This window comes from Chrysemys picta, chromosome 3 (genome assembly GCF_011386835.1).
Source record: "Chrysemys picta bellii isolate R12L10 chromosome 3, ASM1138683v2, whole genome shotgun sequence".
NCBI lineage: Eukaryota > Metazoa > Chordata > Testudines > Emydidae > Chrysemys > Chrysemys picta.
In genome coordinates, this window is record NC_088793.1 from 18,226,668 (window position 1) to 18,246,443 (window position 19,776).

The following is a 19,776-nucleotide window of genomic DNA, read 5'->3' on the forward strand; positions in this document are numbered from 1 at the left end:
AAAAGTCTATAACAGTGGTCCCCAACCTAACAGATGTATTGGAGCATAAGCTTTCATGGGTGAATACCCACTTCATCAGACGCATCATGCATGAGTCTGACGAAGTGGGTATTCACCCACGGAAGCTTATGCTCCAACACATCTGTTAGTCTATAAGGTGGCCACAGGACTCTTTGTTGCTTTTTACATAATCAAGGTGTGTCATTTAATGGAGCTTAGAGCATGAGCCTCTATCACATGAGCTAAAAGCCAACTGGCTCTTAGCCAGGGCCGGCTCCAGGCACCAGGCAGCCAAGCACATGCTTGGGGCGGCACCTGGTAAGGGGCGGCGGGGGGAGCGCGGCGCGGCATTCCGCGGGGGTGGGGGGGTGCTCCGGTGGTGCGGCGCTCGGCGGGGGGGGGGGGGGGCGGGCTCCAGCGGTGCGGCGCTCGGCGGCGGGGGGTGGGCACGGCGCTGGGGGGGGTTCCGGCGGCGCTCGGCGGGGGCGGGCTCCGGGGGCTTGGCGGGGGGCGGCGCGGGGCTCGGCGCTCGGGGGGGGGGTTCCGGCGGCGCTCTGCGGGGGGGGTGTGGACTCCGGCGGCGCGGTGCTCGGGGGGGGTTCCCCGGCGGTGCGGCGCTCGGCGGGGGGGCGGTGCAGGCATGGCGCTGGGGGGGGTTCCCGTGGCGCTCGGCGGGGGCGGGCTCCGGGGGCTCGGCGGGGGGGGCGGCGCGGGGCTCGGCGCTCGGGGGGGGGTTCCAGCGGCGCTCGGCGGGGGGGGGGGTTTCCCCGGTGGTGTGGCGCTCGGCGGGGGGGTGATGCGGGGGGCGGCGCTGGGGGGGGGGTTGTTCCGGCAGCGCTCGGCGGGGGGGCGGGCTTCGGCGGTGCGGCGCTCGGCGGGCGGGTGGCGCTGTGGGGGGGTGGTGCGGCACGGCGCTCGGCGGGGGCTCAGCCCTTTTTTTTGCTGCTTGGGGCAGCAAAAAAGTTAGAGCCGGCCCTGCTCTTAGCTAGGGCTGCAGAGCAGACTCATTTTATCTCTCTCTCTAAGTGGTCTCAGTGCCACTAGATGGGACAGAACACCACACCCAAAAGGTGTGTAGGTTACATAAATACCACACTTCCTTCGACTAATACTGTATTTTCTAGCAATACATTCTAGCATCCTATTGATCTCTTTTACTCTGACTATAAATTGCCCATTGTCTAATTATCACTCTGAAAAGAGAATACTCCTGTGTGACCTTTAATGGAAAGGGAGACTGGGGGAGAATATAAAACTCTCAATCTTGTTCTTAACTTCACATTTGTTCCATAGTTTCTATAACACAACTGAGAAACACTAATAGAATGGCTTAACAGTGCTAAGCATAATGCACCTGATGTTCACAGATGCTTCATCACCTGCAGCTCTCATTGACTTCAACTACAACAGTGAATGCCCATTTCCTCCAAGCCAGGCACAGTGTGAACACATGCAAGTGATTCTGTATGTCTTAAAACCTACTGAAAGTAAATTTAGAGAGAGTCTGGTCACATCACTATTCCAAATAGCTTAACATTGTGACTGAACCCGTTGCTTCTTTGGAGGTTCTTTACCATGGAGTGCTGTAGCCTCTACACAATGGTCATCTGGGATGGACAATGCTGGAAAGGGAAACATGCAGCATCCAAAAGAGCTACATCACAGGTGCCTCACAGTGCTTCATCCTGTGCTAACAGCAGGCAACCCAAACCATACTGCCACGTCACTGGCTAAGAGTCTGGCTTACCACAGGAACTGAACTAACAGGGCAGAGCCCGAAGCACCAGTAGTAGCCCTGCTGTTTCCAGGGTTCCTGAGAAACATGCACAAAGTTCTGGGCTATCAGTGGCTTTCCATTTACACAATCTTTCCCACCCACAGAAAACAACTGATTATTTAGAGGTTGAACATCTGTGTTGATTTTGTACCTCTTCATATTTACAACCTATAATCAGCTGGCAACTGGGATTTTATACAAAGAACCAGATCCCAGATTACCCAGCCTATAAACATATGTAAAACATTTATCTTTACAACTCTCTTATTTTAAGTTGAACTCTAGCATCTTGCTTGTATGTTCAAATGTAATCTTCTCCGCATCCTGTCTCCCCAAAGCCAAAGTGACCCTGCTTTTAAAACATGAACTGATACTGACACAGATTACTTTCCAGGTCAACAGAAAGAGGCTTCCACCCCCCACCTTTGTTATTTATTCTACTTAATCAAGTCTTATATAAGAATAGATAACAGGCATATACACATTCCCTCAAGCTGAGTTATTGGATTTGTGTTCAATTCACAGATGATTTCAATGTAGTAATTATATTTCTGCTTCATTTCTAACAATTCTTCCAACGAGAAAACAGCTATCAGACATAAAAGCACTCTAAAGAGAAATTATAAAACGGTACTGCAATTCTCATGTTATCTGGTATTTTTCTTAAAACGCCATCTCCTGGAGACATGAGATTATGTGAACATCTCAGATATGCTTACAAAAACACAGTCCCCACGATTGTGGGGGCAAAATCTGAAAACATGACCTCTAAAGACTCAAGAACCAGAGGACAAATAAAGACTCAAAATATATTATTATATAATAATCTCACAATTTTTAAGACCACCTCACAGTGTTTGGGAGCCTGACTCTTGATTTTTCCAGTGCTTGGGGTTGACAACATGAAAATGAGCAGTAATACTCTGCCCTTCTAGAATGCCTTTCCCTTGGCTATCTCAAAGCTCTTTAAAAACATTAAGCCTCCCAGCATCCCTATGAGTTAGCCAGTTTCACGACTGGAGAAAGTAAGGCATAGAGAAAGTAAGTGACCTGCTCAAGGCTGCCAAACAGATCAGTCTCGGGGGAGAACCGCTATCACTGTCCCTGCACTCTCTGAATGTCACAAGTCTCGAAGTGGTGTCAGACTGCTAGACTTTCCAAAGGGAGAGCAGCAAGGGAAGGGCAGAACTATGTACTGAACCTCTTTCTGCTTACATCCAATAATGAGCTGGGATAGGGGTATGCACACTGTACCCTGTCTAAATGCAGACAGCACACCTGGCTCCAATGTGCATTAGCCCAAAGTCCCCAGAGCAGGTCAGAATAGTTCTCCCACTACTGCATGGCCCCTCTTTGCTTCTTTCTAGTGCACAGTATGGGTTAAATACAAAACAATGCCCGTTTTGCATATATGGCTGAGCTTTTTCCTATCATTGAGATACCTTCTATATGCCACACTGTACCGTATCTGTAGTGCACACAGTAGGCTCATAATCCTTTATCATTAATATTTATTATTATTTGGATTGTGTGGTGCCTAGAGACTTCGATCAGGGATTGGGCCCCCATTATGCTACGTGCTGTACATAGATGGAATGAAGAGATTCCCAGCCCTTAAGAGATCACAGTCTAAGAATCTCTAATTTGTAACTTTAAAAAAGACCCTTCATTTTTATACTACTCTCCCTTTTCCTTTTTCACTGATGTCTGAAATCTCTCTTCCAGAAATAAACAAGATTTTCATTAATAAATGTATTTTTTGCTTTTGTAAAAATGTCTCTACAATAAAATGACAACCTGAAGGCATTAAAATGAAGTCGAATTCTCATTATACAAGTGAACTGTGTAACTTTAGGAGCAGAAATGAGTTTGACGTTTCCATGACTAGTATTTGTATTTACCTATTTTATCAGTCTTGATATCTAAGCACCATAAATTTTGCATCAGGGAAACGGTAACATCTGCATTAGCCTAATCTGCTCTCTGAAATGTCATATTTATTATTCAGAGGACCAATTTATACGAAACGAAGTGGACAGGTAATTTAAATCTGTGATTGGACAGCTTAGTCTATTCACCATTGCTCTCTGGGCTTCAATTCAACTCTATAACTGGGGGTTTAAATGAAATGAGATGGGGGCTAAGTTGACACCACCCAATGTCCATTGAATGTAACCGGAGTCTTATTACTAAAACTTTCCTCACTGCTGTGGAAGACTGACTCCTAAATGACTGCTAGCCCATATTGCAAAACCTAATAAACTACCACAGACCTTATAAGAAAAGTGTCATCCACTAGTATGTACAAGTTATTATTGAAATAACGTGCCGTTCGGATACTGAGCGAGAGAGTTCCCTATAGTCCAGGGTTCAAGTAAACAGCAATACAATAGCAGGCCATCTTGCAATGCAATAGCTTAAACCACAGGGACATAGAATTTCAGTTTCCCCCTTTGCAAGTCAACTTTAAGGCATTAATGGCATTGGAAAAAAGGTGTTGTGCCCGTGTTTGCTTTCCCCCCTCTCCCTCCGAATCACCATGCCCATCTGCCCCCAAAGTGATTTTTTTACCACATAAATACTGGAATGTCAAGTCCTATCTATCTTTCTATCGAGTTTTATGCTGATGCCCATCCCCATAGCATCTTAGATCCTTCTATGTAAAAATCAAAGGCAATAGCGAAGTCCCCAGCAGAACTCAGAGACCAGTCTCCCCTGTTTTTGCTGGAAGTTTCCTTGGAGGACCAAACAGCAGCAGTAGTAGTTTTCTCCACCTTTTAAGTGTCAGGAATATAATTTTTTTTAACGAAGAGTCTTTTTTCCCTGCTCTTTGTTCAGATGTTTGAGTTAAAGAAGTTTTTAACAAAAGCAAACAAAAAAAGTACATCTAAATAGTCTGATACATAATCCCTTCCCCTCTCAATTGCTGAATTGTGGATCCATGTGCCAATTCCTTCAACATCTCCTTAACCAGTTTGCTCTCTTTCACCCCACATTCCTCAGCCATTCTTCCTGCATGATACTACTCATGCAGAGTCTAATCCAACTGCTATTGAAGTCAATAGGAGTCTGTCTGTTGACTTTTATAGGAGCTGGATTGGGTGCTGTCATTATTGTAGTACAAACAGGCTCTAAAAATAGCACCATAATTTTATTGCATAAGCTGTATTCAGCATAAAATTCTATAAGGTGTTAAATGGCACAGTTCACTCTCTTGTGAATACTTCTGGAAATTCCAAACTTCAGATCTATGATGTTTTTAGATGAACAAGCATAAGCACAATCAAACATATCTGTATGCACTGCACCACTTCAACTACAGGAAACATGTCAGCGCTGGCATGAGTGTTGTCAAGCACACCTGAAATATGCACCAGCAACTGGACTTTCTGAATCTGTTTGCAAACTGTAGTAAAGAACGCTATTGCATTTAAAAAAAAAAAAAAAAGACAGCCTCTTGAATTAAACAGCCTCATGCTGGTAACACATGAGCACCTGTGCAAAATGCACATAGTACCACCTGACCGCATATTAACAGAGCAATACAATGTTAAATAAAGAGCACAGTCTGCTGGAAAATGACTAATGGCCAAATTCTCAATCCTTTACTCACGCTGGTGAGCAGTTACTCACACAAATATGTCCCATTTACTTCCATGGGACTATTTGTGTGGGTAATTAGAGGAATGGGTTCAAATTCTTGCCCTAAATTAGCACAGACCCTCCCTTTGTCCTCCTCTACCTTCCAAAACCGGAGGGATAGTGCACTGTATTCAGTTGTTTGTATCTGTGTCCTCTAAATAAGATGCTACATCTCACTGCATTTTACCTCTGAGCTCTTTGAGATGATTTCTGAGAGTCACACTTACAATTCCTCTTTCAAAACTTAATTTGTTGGGGTTCTCTTTTGGTAATACAAGAATAAATGGAAAAGATAATTAGTTTCATCAGGGAGCAATTACCCATGACTATTTGACAACTACTGCAGAAAATCAAGGATGACGAGTGTAGCATATTAAGCCTTAGAATCAAGCATTGGTTTCAAGTCATTCAAATTATACATAAGTTGTCCAGCTTTTTACATACAGCTACATTGCTGATGCACCAAAAATACTCGCTACACATTTTAACCCTTTAATAAAATGTAATACTTGATTTGACTCTAAAAAATGAATCACAAAGACCACAATAAATTGCTGCTACTCAATTGTGTGAAAAAACTGAGCCACTTAAAGCTAAGACACAAACCAATGCACTATTTTCATATCTGAATTGTCAAGCAGAAATTGATATTGATGACAGCTTACAGCTATGAAAGCGACATTGGATTAAAAATACCTTTGAGAAATTAAAAATGAGTCATTTTTTGTTACCAAGATGAAACATGCAGACTTCAGTTATGCAACATATTTCCTGTATCATTAAACGGTAAACAGAAGGCGGTTTTGTTAGCGTATCAAAACCTGATGAAAAGCAATCATCAGTCTCTCTCATTTGCTGTAATTAAGATATCCATGCCTGGCATGTGTTTTTACTAGAATTTCATCTGCCTACTTCTTTTAAACTGCTCTACACCAATTCCTATTACTCTCAAGGCTCTCACAAGAAGGATCTGTAACAAACGGATTGCAGGTGCATACCTTAACCTCTTGATTGGTAAAAATCTCCACATCCACCACACAGGCAACCAGAGTGGAGACATCACAGTCCATGCTACGGGCTGGCATCCCCCCCCTCTTGTACACAAAGAGTTAGGCAGCCTCAGAGTTATGAATGATTAGAAAGCCTGATTCAGTACGGCTATTGAACAGTCCAAAATTCTGCTTTCAAGGCTGACGGCAGCCGTAAGCCTCTGAAGCAGACTCTTGGCACTGAACTGAGTCGCTCCTTCCTTCTGCACCCACCAACTGAGCAGGCACAGCCTAGTAACAGTGCTATTCCATCTCTCCTGGCAATGACATCATCACAAAGACTGACATAAGCTAAATCTATTTTTTTTTCCAACCCTTTTATCTCCAGGCAGCAGTGGATCAAATTGAACATGATTATGTGCTAAGTCTGAACTCGGACTGAATCAATTCAGGCAGAATTCGCTGGCAACTGAGTCATAGCTGTTGTTTCAGCTGGGTGTTTATGCTGGAAAAAAAAGATCTTCTGACACTGAAAGCTCCACTCTGTGTGTAAATTAATTCAGCATTGAACATGGGCACGGAAGGTTTTATTTACTCTCCGTTAAAAATAAAAAGGGGGAGGGAGAGGGAAATGAGGAAGCCGAGGTTTTTGTTTGTTACTGTACTGCTTATGCTAATATTCTGATGTCGATTTTTTTTCCCCCTAACAGCCGCATATTTGTATTGGAAAAGCTACAGAATACAACCCATCGGAGTGGAAGGTGGTCCAGCCACCTTGCAAGAGGTGATTTGCACATTGCAAAACTGGATCCTGTATCTGTACACACAGGTAGCAATAACTAAAACCAGATAGTTGTAAGGGCTGGCTGTGTGCGAACAGGAATTTGGCACCCTTCTCAAAAAACAACCGGAAGAAGAAACACTCTCTTCAAACTAGAACTCTTCACTGGATCACCTTATCTTACCCATCCTGACAGTTGTTCCTTAATGAACATACAGGGGCAGATCTTCACCTGGTGTAAGTCAGTTTAACCCCTTTGACTTCAGTGAAGGAAAGCTGATTTACAACTTGTCAGGGTGTTGAAGTCCGAACCTGGCGGCACAGCCTAGTGGTGGTGGTCTGGGCTGTAATACCCAGTGACGAGCGTCAACAGCCAGGGGGAGGGGAACCCAGACCCCCCCTGCTCCTCCAGGTTCCAGCCTAGAACCATGTGAATAGTAGCCCAATGATGTGACCTAGGTACGGGTGCCCTTACGCCGGTTCCCTGGGCCGCTTCCTACCCTGGCTTTGGTTCCTCAGTCAGTGACACTGGTCTGTTTCGGGATTCCCCCTAGAGTTCTCTCTGATCGCACTCCAGAGAAACTTCCTCTATCAACCGTGTCTGTGGGGTGAAGGGCCTATGGCGGCTCGGCAGTGGGGACTGGTCTCAGCTTTGTAGAGCCCCAATGGCTTCTTTGCAGAAGCTGGCAGTGCACAACTGCTCCTCTGTTCAGTCTGCCCAGACGGAGCTGAGCTGCTCCCCGTTGAGCCCTGCCTCCAATGTGAGCCTGGCCAGCAGGTGCGGCTGGGTAAGGCCTTCGGGGCCCAGAGCTGTTTAACTCTCAGCGTACGCCCCATCACACACCTGCAGAATATCTAGCCCAACGGGGTCTATGATTAGAGCTCCTAGTCGATCCAGTAACACAAATAAATAGACTATCGCCTTGTTGATGTAAAATATAAATGATAACTAATCCCATCGTTTGTGGCAATAGTTCAAGTTGTTTTTTTGTTCCTGAGGTTTTTATATTAAAGGGTGGGCAATGTTTCGTATCTGTGCTGATCAATAAATAAAGTCCACTGCTGGCATGTCTGCTCAATTGAAACAGTTTTTGTTTTAAGCCTAAAGGCAAGATTCCAGGGTAAATCAGGTTCACAGGCAGAAAAACAATGAAATTCCAAATTAAAACACATTTTGGGGGAAATAAATAGTTCTGTACCAAAATGCTGGATTTGAATACCTGCAACAAATTGTCTCTCCAAATCCATCCAGTCCAGTATCCTGTCCCTTACAGGGCCAGCACCAGATACTGTGCAAGAAATCCCACAGTAGTTAATTATAGAGTAACCTGCTCATAGATTAAGTTTCTTCTGGACCTCCATAGTTCGTGGTTAGTTTATGCCCTGATGTATAAGAATTAATATAACCTTCTAAAAATGTACCCTATCTAATATAAGGAGGATGTCCTCACTTCTACAGTTATCTACTCCTTTTCTGAATTATTCTAAGTTCTTGTCCTCATCATTATTATCCTTTCTTATTTGTACTGTGATAGCACTTGGGAGCCCTAGTCATGGAACAGGACCCATGGAGTTCGGTGCCAAACAAACACAGAACAAAAAGACGGTCCCTACGACAAAGAACTTGCAATCCATGTATAAGGCGAGAGAAAATGGGTGGATATAGACAGACAGAGACTGGGGAGCAGAAGGAAATCAATGAGACAATGTTAGACAGCATGATTGGCAGCAGTCTCAGCACACCAGCAGTTTAACCGTTGTTGAGTTTTTTTGTAGGAATCATGACAGAGGCTTTTAAGAATGGAGGACAATAGGGTGGCTTTGTGGATCTTTACAGGGAGCTCCTCCCAGGCATGAGGGGCAGCGTGGCAGAAAGCATGAAGATGCTCATTGAAGACTGGCATTATTGGCTGATCCCAGGAGGGAGTTGGCATTTTGATAGCAAATATGAGAGATGATAGGTAGAATAGGGATAAGCCATGGAGGGCCTTGTAAGTGAGCAAAACTACCTTATGTTTGATGTGGTTGAAAAAGGAGAGCTACTGGAGACAGGCAAAGAGAGTGGTGATATAGTCAAAGCGACAGGCTATAAATAAGATCTTTACAGCAGTATATTGAATGGATATGAGCAGGGCACAATTGGATTTGTCGAGGCTAGAGGAAAAGGATGTTGCAGTAACTGAGACATGAAATGATGACAACCTGGACAAGCGTTTTAGATGTGTGGATGGATAGAAAACATACGAGAGAGATCTCTAGGGATATCATGCAGAAAAAATAGGCAAGATTTAGCCTGGATGTGAGGATCTAGAGAGAGGGCCAAGACGAAGATGATGCCCAGGTTATGGACCTGAGTGACAGGAAGGAGAGTGTATTGGCCACAGTGATCAAGAAAGGTGAGGGGGCAAGATCTTATGGAAATAAGTTCCACAGGTTATATGTTGTGTAAAATTATTTTCTCTTAAAAGTTTTAAATTTGTTCCCTTTCAATTCCATAGAATGTCCCCTTGTCCTTCTATTATGAAAATCAGTAAATAGTAGTTCCAACTGACCTTCTCTATCCTGTTATTTATTTCTGTACTTCTATCATACCCCTATTATACATTTTGTCTCTAAACTGAACAGTCCCAGTATTTCACTCCATCCTCATAAGGGCAGCTTTCTGTGCCTTTAATTATTTTAGTTTCCTGTCTCTTGTTGCCTATTCCTAACACAATCAAACATCTTGTATGCTTTTTGAATACCACTACATATTGAAATGTTTTTACTGAGCTGTCTACAGCATCACCCAGTTTTTTGTTGTTGTTTTTTTTTTGGCCAAGTGGTTACGTTAATATAAAACCCAGCAGGGTTTATGAGTAATTCAACTTACTTCTTCCAATGTGCATCACCTTGCATCTGTTAAAACTAATTTTCATCTTTCATCATGCTCCACATTTATCCAAGCTTTGTTAGGCCTCTCTGAAATTCTCCTTACAGTCTTGTCTAGTCTTAATTAACATAATGAATTCCAGATCGTTACTTCAGTTTGTATAAGAAAAAAAAATACTTATCGATGGCTTAACAATATTTAGACTTCCACCACCAAACTCCCACAACCAACTATGGCCAGGTAACAGACATCATAAGATTTCAGCCCCTACTCATTTAACACACAAACTTTCCAGATCTCACACTTCTGCTATTCAGAATGTTGATAGTAACACCAGGGGACAGAGGCAGCTCTCAAGTTGGCTTGTCCAAAGCCACTGAAGGCTTTATAGTGCAATATCTTAAACTCCATCTGGAAACCACGAGGCAGCCAATGTAATGAAGTCAATGGAGTTGCACCCTCTTACCAGATGCTGAATGAGTCCCTCTGTCATTTCTCCTAGTTCCTTCCCAACATGTTTTGATTAGTCACTTAAAGTTTCCCATAAATATTTCTTGCTTTGCCCATCATAAAAATTGTGTATTGATGTAGATGGGCACCATGTGTGGATGCTTCAGGGGTGGAAATTAAAAGAAAATGAGACCTCCTATGAAACTAGTCTGGGTAAGGGCAGTCAAAAGATTGATGTTTTTATGAATGCCCTTATGAAATCATCAAATGGGCTTTAAAACTTGCAGTATTGCTGAACACCAAAACTCTAGGGTCCGATCCCCCCCCACACACATACACCAGTGAGACTCCACTGACACTAACAGAGCCATTCTTGATTTACACCAGAGTGAGAGAAGAATCATGGCCAAGCCTTCAAACAGAAGAGCTTAGACAACAAGAAACAATGGAAGATCAGCTCTTTGGGACAGAGACCATCTTTCGGGCCTTGCTCCATGACTGGGGCTCTTAGGCACAATTGCTATACAGATAAATAATATGAAAAAATGATCACAGTTGCAATTAAACCATAAGTTGATAAACATAAGCAGTGCCTAGAGGGCTTAAGACCTGAGACAGAAAAGTGTTTAGTGCCCTCAACTCTTATTGAAGTAAATGGGCCAAATCCTGAGGTCCTCAAACAAACTGTCCCTGATTTGGCCCTATGGGAATGGAAGGCACTCAGCATCTCTGAGGAGGTATCTGTATCTTATCATATCTGGGTCTCAGTACCAGTATCAGAAATACAATACATGGGAACTGGAAATATCTGCTGTTGATCATTCATGAACAGGTGCAATGGTGTCTCTCTCAGGATGTGCGAATAGTGCAGATTATTACGAATGGCGGTAATACTATGGTAATGCCTAGGAGCCCGCAGTCCTGGACCAGGATCCCATTTGCTAGGCACTCTACAAACACGAAACAATAAAATGGTCCATGCCCCAGCTGTCCATCTGAGTTTTTGAACGGAATCCCACAAATGGATCATGGAGTCTTTCAGGTGTGTGGCAGAGCACACAGTTAAGGATTTTTTTCCCCTCCCACTCACTCACTGCAAGGGACATGAGGGGAGAGCAGAAGTTCATCAAGTTCCCTGGCTTTCTTGCCCACAGGAACAGACTTTTATAAATGTCTGTTGCTTTCCCCCCCAGAAGCCCAATCATTATAAATATTAAAAATACTCCAGCTTTATCTAGATGAAATAGATAGTAGATATAAAAGGTCACTGTGTGTGTTATAAATATCAAAACACTGAACTGGCCCCATCTTGTAATAACTCGTATACTGATGTTGTGATAAATGAAGGAGGGGAAGCTCCCTTTTATGGACACCCAGCCAGCCAGTAGCTATAAAATCCCTCTTAAGTAGCTGTTCTCTACTTGCATTACCTGTAAAGGGTTAAAAGTCTCACTGCGATGCATAGGTAAAAGGAAGTGAGTGGGCACCTAGCCAAAAGAGCCAATGGGAAATCTAGAACTTTTTAAAATTGAAACAAAACTCCCTTTTTGTCTGTCTGTTGTTCTCGTGGAGACAGACAGGGAGCAGTTATGCTGTGAGAAGCTTGGGCCAGGTATGAAAAATCATCAGTATCTTACCTAGAAACTACTCATCTAAAACCCCAGATATGTCAGTAGATCAGGAAATGTCTAGGAAGACGTGATTGGGTTTATCCCTTTTATTTCTTATGGCTTGTGGATTCCTCTGTGCTAATTCCAGGTGCTTTTTTTTTTTTCTTGTAACCTTTAAGATGGACCTCAAAAAACTATTTTTGATGCTTAATTCTTGTAGTTGCTCTTTCTAAATCTAGCAATAGCCTAAGTTCCCAGATGTATTTTCTTCCTTTTGTTTTTTTAATAAAATTTACTTTTTTTTAAGAACAGATTTGGATTTTTGTGTCCTAAGAGGTTTGTGCACATGTTTAATTAGCTGGTGGCAACAGCTGATTTCCTTTGTTTTTCTTCTCAGCTCTTCCCCGGAGGATGGGGGTGTGTGAAAAGGCTTGAGGGTACCCCACAGGAAGGAATTCCCAAGTGCACCTTCCTGGGTTCTCAAAGGGGTTTTGCACTTGGGTGGTGGCAGCATCTACCAATCCAAGGTCAGAGAAAAGCTGTAACCTTGGGAGTTTAATACAAGCCTGGAGTGGCAAGTATTAATTTTTAAAGTTCTTGCGAGCCCCTACCTTCTGCACTCTAAGTAGCAGAGTGGGGAATCAGCCTTGACAGATGTACTATTTATTGGTAGGCAATGGTGAATTTTGCTCTCAATTTCATTACTTTTCTTTTTCGTGCAATTCTTTTCTCGTTGTGGGCAAGGACATTTAACTGATTCTTCTTAGAAGTTGGCTGCATTCTTTAGGATCAGGATGTGGGGACAGCATGTTCTTGGCATCCATAAACACACCTCTGAACCACTCTTGAGCTTTCCCCATACTAAAAGGATGGGTTCACTGTTGGCTAAAACACCACCCCAGAGACCCTGCCCCACCCATATTGCCAAGCACAATGGCCAGTGAACGTTCCACACTGGGTTATTCAATTAAGTCTCTTTTTAGGTTGCTACATGTGGATTCTAACTCTGCTTGGATATGACCTTTTCCTAGGCCAAAAAGTTTCAGATCCAAGCCCATTAGTCAATTTTCCAGGAATGTTGTAAATGGCTAAAACCATAATAAATTAGGCCCTGGAAGAAACCATCTGTATGGGACTACTTTTGCTCTAAGTTTTGAAGTATTATCAAGCTTGCACGAATTTCCAGAGGCGAGATACTTTTACAGGAAGACCATCAATAAAGAAGACATCAAATAAAGCATCTCTGAATTTTTTCAGTGATGCTAACTAGATAAATTGTACGTCAAATCCAAAACTTCTCAGGCCAAAATATATTAACTGGAATTTCATGGTAAGCAAGCAACAGCTGTGTATCCAGCACCTACAATACCATCAATCTTTGCTAGCTGCGACTGTCCCTCCATCCAAAATTCCATTGAATTGTGGCTTGACAAGAACACTGAAAAAAGCGTCTCTCCGCTCCGCTTCCATTTGAAACAAATAATCATAAGGCTTTTTGAGTGTCCCAGCTAGAAATGCTTGGTATTTCTAATCATTAGGTTTTGAGATTTATAACAGATTATAGAATTTTGACCAGGAAAAAAAAAAAAAAAGCTTAGTCAATGCTAAAATGATCTCCTGAAATTGATAAGCTTTTGACTGCAGGAACATTAGAGCTTGCAAAATCCTTAGCTACACAGTGCCTTGGCTGTCCTTGAATTTTGGAACCTTTATTTACGGTAAGAAATGTTTAGCTTTTACAGCTCAGGAAATTTCTGTTATGAGAGCATTTATAGCTCTCCAAACCTACTTTTAAGCTGATGGGGGTGAGGAGCAAGAGGAGAGGGGAAAAGGAATCTGGTAGTCCAAGATTAAACACACACACACACACACACATACAGAAGGAGAAGAGGTCCTCCATAAAACAGATGCGCAACATTTTGTTAGGGACTGCAACTACCGAACACACAGTCTTTATCCAAAATGGCTTATACTGCAAGGCCCCAATCCTGCAGATTACATGCCTATTTAACTTTACACACGAGTAATCCCACTGACTTCTGGACCTGGGCAAGTCATTTTGCTGCTCTGTGCCTCTGTTTTCCCAGCTGGAACACAGGGATGATAATACTTCCCTACCTCCCAGATGTACATATTAGCCTTCTAATCTACTGGCTTTTCTGTTTCTTTTCATCTTTACACAACTATTCAAAAGAAAGGAAATCAAAGCACAGTTAGTAACTCAACCTGCTGAGCATGCGCTATGTACAAGTTCACGCCGCAATACCAAAAGCACATAAAACTGAGGGGCTGCCTAAAAGTGAAGTGAAATCAAGGCCGGACCTTGGTTTTATGGGAAACTGTGCCATATACGATACGTAGCACCTCAGGCAGACGCTCTCACCATCGGGGGGCTGTGAGAGTGGTTTACAAATTGAGGGAGGGGTAGAAAGGTGCTTGTAACAGCAACAGAGTTAGAAGGATTTTGTACGGAAGGGAGGTCAAATGGGCTTCAGGAACTGGGGACAGTGCGGGAAATTAGCCTTTTCAATTAATCTGGTAAGGCTGGAGAGCTAGGAGTCTGCAGCAGGCCAGCAGATGGGAAAGGTTCTGGGTTGATGGTGGGAGAGGTTGTTTAAAAGCAAGGTCTCCCAAAACATGGAGCACTGTGTGAAAACACATATGGTCTCCACGGCTAGAGCCAGCTCTTACTGAAATCATGAAAAGAAATGTATATGGTTATGTTCCTAAAAAATACAGTTACTACAAGCCATGGGTCTGAATGCCTAGAACCTTGAGTGCTCAAAATCCAGATGTGAATGTTACAGCTCAGGCTCATCTCTACATACAAACAGCCCCACCATCTCTTACCTTCCAGTACCCCAGTTCAGGGTTCTTGTTTACCCCAATTCAGTTAATAATGACTGAAACAGCACAGGATGGGCAGTTCTTAACTGCACTCGAGATGTCACTAGGACCATCAATTGCTGCAGGAGCAGTCCAAAACCCTAAGGATATAAACTAGGAGTCATGGTAGGTAAAAAAGGATTTCAGTTCACTTTGGGAGGGATGGTTAGTCTTTTGGTTAAGGCACAGGACTGGGACTCAAGAGGCCTGGGTTCAAATCTTGGCTGTGCCATAGACATCCTACGTGACCTTTGGGCAAATTATGCAGGCCAAGGTATTCAACAAGAGGTCAGCACACCTTTCCTGAATCCTTTGTCTTGTCTGTTTCGATTATAAGCTCTTCGGGGCAGGATCTCTCTCTTATTGTATATTTGTTCGGTGCCTGATATTGGTTCGGGGCTACGGACACCGCTGTAATACTCCTAACTAACAATAATTAATGTATTTATATATTTGTCAAATTCAAATTTATTGATGAATCCTGTTAATGACTGGGGATCTAATTTTGTTTAAATATTTATTTAAATTCACTTCCATTTACTTTTGCCTTCTTGTGGCTTTGTGTCAGCCCTACCCATTAAGGATATTTATTTAACAGATCTTTTTATTTTCATTGTCATCTGAGATGTTTTCCCAAGGCAGAATGCCCTTGACAGAGGTTGGAATACCAATGCTCTCAGCTGCGAAAGACCTTATCTTCTAACTGCAGCTCTGCACAGGATATGCAGGTGAGAGATTTAATGGCCCTTCTGAGAGAAAACAGTGCTTACTGACAAGCCAGCAAAATCAAGCCAGCTCAAGGGAAAAAGATAAACTATCACACAGGACGCAGTCAGACAGCAAATAACACCGAATTAATCGGTTAAACATTAAATACAATGCTTCATGCAGTCATTGTTCATTGCCCGAATATTTTAAAGGGGAAGGGGGAGATGAGGGATTTATTTAGTTTCAGGCATTCTTAAATGGAGATATTCACTTCTCCCACTGCATTCATGAAAAACAAATTGTTCCCACTTTACATTTAGCACCATCAGCTATCCACCCTCACCTCCATTCAAAGCACAGGGAAATATCTGCCCACTTAGAGAATTACAGATATAACAGGAGAGGTTCTAGATTAGTGTTCAGAGCACAAAGGGATATGAGAGGACTTCGGAACGTGTAATGGAATATAAAGCTTTCCCAATGGCTTCGAAATGAGGTTTGAGGTTTCAGCCCAGTTCTAAGTGGAGGAGCATTCACATAACACAAACTGCTACCTGAATGACACTAAATAACAGTGTTATTGGCAGTCTCAAAGATTCCAAGGCCAGAAGGGACCATTGTGGTTATTTAGTCTGACCTCCTGTATAACGCAGGCCATAGAACTTCCCCAAATTGCTTTTCCAGAGCAGATCTTTTAGAAAAACATCCAATCTTGGTTTAAAAATGGTCAGTGATGGAGAATCCACCATAAGAACATAAGAATGGCTGTACTGGGTCAGACCAAAGGTCCATCCAGCCCAGTATCCTGTCTACCGACAGTGGCCAATGCCAGGTGCCCCAGAGGGAGTGAACCTAACAGGTAATGATCAAGTGATCTCTCTCCTGCCATCCATCTCCACCCTCTGACAAACAGAGACTAGGGACACCATCCCTTACCCATCCTGGCTAATAGCCATTAACGGACTTAACCTCCATGAATTTATCCAGTTCTCTTTTAAACCCTGTTATAGTCCTAGCTTTCACAACCTCATCAGGCAAGGAGTTCCACAAGTTGACTGTGCACTGTGTGAAGAAAAACTTCCTTTTATTTGTTTTAAACATGCTCATAATTCAGGGCCGGTGCTACCATTAAGGCAAACTAGGCGGTTGCCTAGGGCACCAAGATTTGGGGGCGCCAAAAAGCGGTGCCCCCAATTTTTTTTACAGCGTTCCGACGACCCCTCCCTGAGCACGCGGTCGCCACTCCACTTCTCCCTCCTCCCAGGCTTGCGACGCCAATCAGCTGTTTGGTGCCACAAGCCTGGCAGGGGAGGAGAATTTGAGCAAGGGCGGCATGCTCAGGGAGGAGGCGGAGCATAGGTGAGCTGGGGTGGGAAGCTGCCGCACGGCTCCCCGGGCCGGGGGGTGGGGAGCTGCTGCGGGGGTGCCTCAGGGCGGGGCAGGGGAGCTGCTGCAGGGCTCCCCACCCCGCTGACCTCTGCTACGCCCCCTCCCCGAGCACGCTGTCACTGCTCCACTTCTCCCGCCTCCCAGGCTTGCGGCACCAATCAGCTGTTTGGCGCCGCAAGCCTGGGAGGGGAGGAGAATTAGAGCGGGGGCGGCGTGCTCGGGGAGGAGGCGGAGCAGAGGTGAGCTGGGGTGGGGAGCTGCCGCACGGCTCCCCCGGGGGGGGAGGGAGCTGTTGCGGGGGGTGGGGCGCCTCAGGGAAGAGGGGGAAGGAGCTGCCGTGGGGGGGGGGGGCGCCTCAGGGCGGAGCGGGGGGCTCAAGGTGGAAGTTTTGCCTAGGGCGTGAAACTTCCTTGCACTGCCCCTGCATTAATTTCATTTGGTGGCCCCTAGTTGTTATATTATGGGAACAAGTAAATAACTTTTCCTTATTCACTTTCTCCACATCACTCATGATTTTATATACCTCTATCATATCCCCCCTTAGTCTCCTCTTTTCCAAGCTGAAAAGTCCTAGCCTCTTTAATCTCTTCTCATATGGGACCCATTCCAAACCCTTAATCATTTTAGTTGCCCTTCTCCGAACCTTTTCTCAGGGCCGGCTTTAGGGCGATTCAGCCGATTCCCCGGAATCGGGCCCCGCGCACCTAAGAGGGCCCCGCAACGTCCCGAAGGAACTGCTGTCGAAGTCCTGCGATTGAGCTGCCGCTGAAGACAGCGGCGGGACTTCGGCGGCAGCTCCTTCGAATCGGGCCCCGCGGTGCCTAAAGCCGGCCCTGCTTTTCTAATGCCAGTATATCTTTTTTGAGATGAGGGGACCACATCTGTATGCAGTATTCAAGATGTGAGCGTACCCTGGATTTATATAAGGGCAATAAGATATTCTCTATCTTATTCTCTATCCCCTTTTTAATGATTCCTAACGTCCTGCTTGCTTTTTTGACTGCCGCTGCACACTGCGTGGATGTCTTCAGAGAACTACCCACAATCTTCTTCCTGATTAGTTGTAGCTAAATTAGCCCCCATCATATTGTATGTATTAGTTGGGGTTATTTTTTTTCCAATGTGCATTACTTTACATTTATCCACATTAAATTTCATTTGCCATTTTGTTGCCCAATCACTTAGTTTTGTGAGATCTTTCTGAAGTTCTTCACAGTCTGCTTTGGTCTTAACTATTTTGAGCAGTTTAGTATCATCTGCAAACTGTGTCACCTCACTTTTTATCCCTTTCTCCAGATCATTTATGAATAAGTTGAATAGGATTGGTCCTAGGACTGACCCTTCGGGGAACACCACTAGTTACCCCTCTCCATTCTGAAAATTTACCATTTATTCCTACCCTTTGGTCCCTGTCTTTTAACCAGTTCTCAATCCATGAAAGGATCTTCCCTCTTATCCCATGACAACTTAATTTACGTAAGAGCCTTTGGTGAGAAACCTTGTCAAAGGCTTTCTGGAAATCTAAGTACACTATGTCCACTGGATCCCCCTTGTCCACATGTTTGTTGACCCCTTCAAAGAACTCTAATAGATTAGTAAGACATGATTTGCCTTTACAGAAACCATGTTGACTTTTGTCCAACAATTTATGTTCTTCTATGTGTCTAACAATTTTATTCTTTACGACTGTTTCGACTAATTTGCACGGTACTGACATTAGACTTACCCGTCTGTAATTGCCGGGATCACCTCTAGAGCCCTTTTTAAATGTTGGCATTACATTAGCTGTCTTCCAGTCACTGGGTACAGAAGCCAATTTAAAGGACAGGTTACAAACCATAGTTAGTAATTCCGCAATTTCACATTTGAGTTCTTTCAGAACTCTTGGGTGAATGCCATCTGGTCCCGGTGACTTGTTACTGTTAAATTTATCAATTAATTGCAAAACCTCCTCTAGTGACACCTCAATCTGTGACAAATCCTCAGATTTGTCACCTACAAAAGCCGGCTCAGGTTTGGGAATCTCCCCAACATCTTCAGCCGTGAAGACTGAAGCAAAGAATTCATTTAGTTTCTCGGAAATGACTTCATTGTCTTTAAGCGCTCCTTTTGTATCTCAATCATCCAGGGGCCCCACTGGTTGTTTAGCAGGCTTCCTGCTTCTGATGTACTTAAAAAACATTTTGTTATTACCTTTTGAGTTTTGGGCTAGCTGTTCTTCAAACTCCTTTTTGGCTTTTCTTATTCCTTTTTTACACTTAATTTGGCAGTGTTTATGCTCCTTTCTATTTACCTCTATTTACCTAGGATTTGACTTCCACTTTTTAAAAGATGCCTTTTTATCTCCCACTGCTTCTTTCACATGGTTGTTAAGCCATGGTGGCTCTTTTTTAGTTCTTTTACCATGACCTTGGGAAATTGTTCTAATGGTTAAATTACTCACCATTCAAATCTTATGCCTTATTTCCATAATAATTTATGGATTTGTCTCACTTCAACTTCTAGCAATTGGATAGTGTTATACCTTTCTCTGCTAGATTGAAGAGCCCATTTTTAAATATTTGTTCCCCCTGTAGATACTTACAGACTGTAATCAAGTCACCCCTTAACCTTCTCTTTTTTTTTTTAATAAATAGACTGTGCTCTTTGAATCTCTCTTTCTAAGGCATGTT

At 43.6% G+C, this 19,776-nt stretch overlaps 1 protein-coding gene across 4 annotated transcripts in view; it reads right to left on the minus strand.

The window, feature by feature from the left end:
- Window positions 1–19,776, minus strand: part of RCAN2 (regulator of calcineurin 2) — a 162,940-nt gene that overhangs the window by 60,350 nt on the left and 82,814 nt on the right. Inside the window, exon 1 of one of the 4 annotated variants that reach the window (XM_024101110.3) lies at window positions 6,418–6,702. The exons of the other annotated variants lie outside the window; for them this stretch is intronic. Within the exon in view, the coding sequence (XP_023956878.1) occupies window positions 6,418–6,504 (87 nt within the window). The 5' untranslated portion in view covers window positions 6,505–6,702. Of the gene's footprint in view, window positions 1–6,417; window positions 6,703–19,776 lie in introns of those variants that run through there. 4 annotated transcript variants of the gene reach the window in all.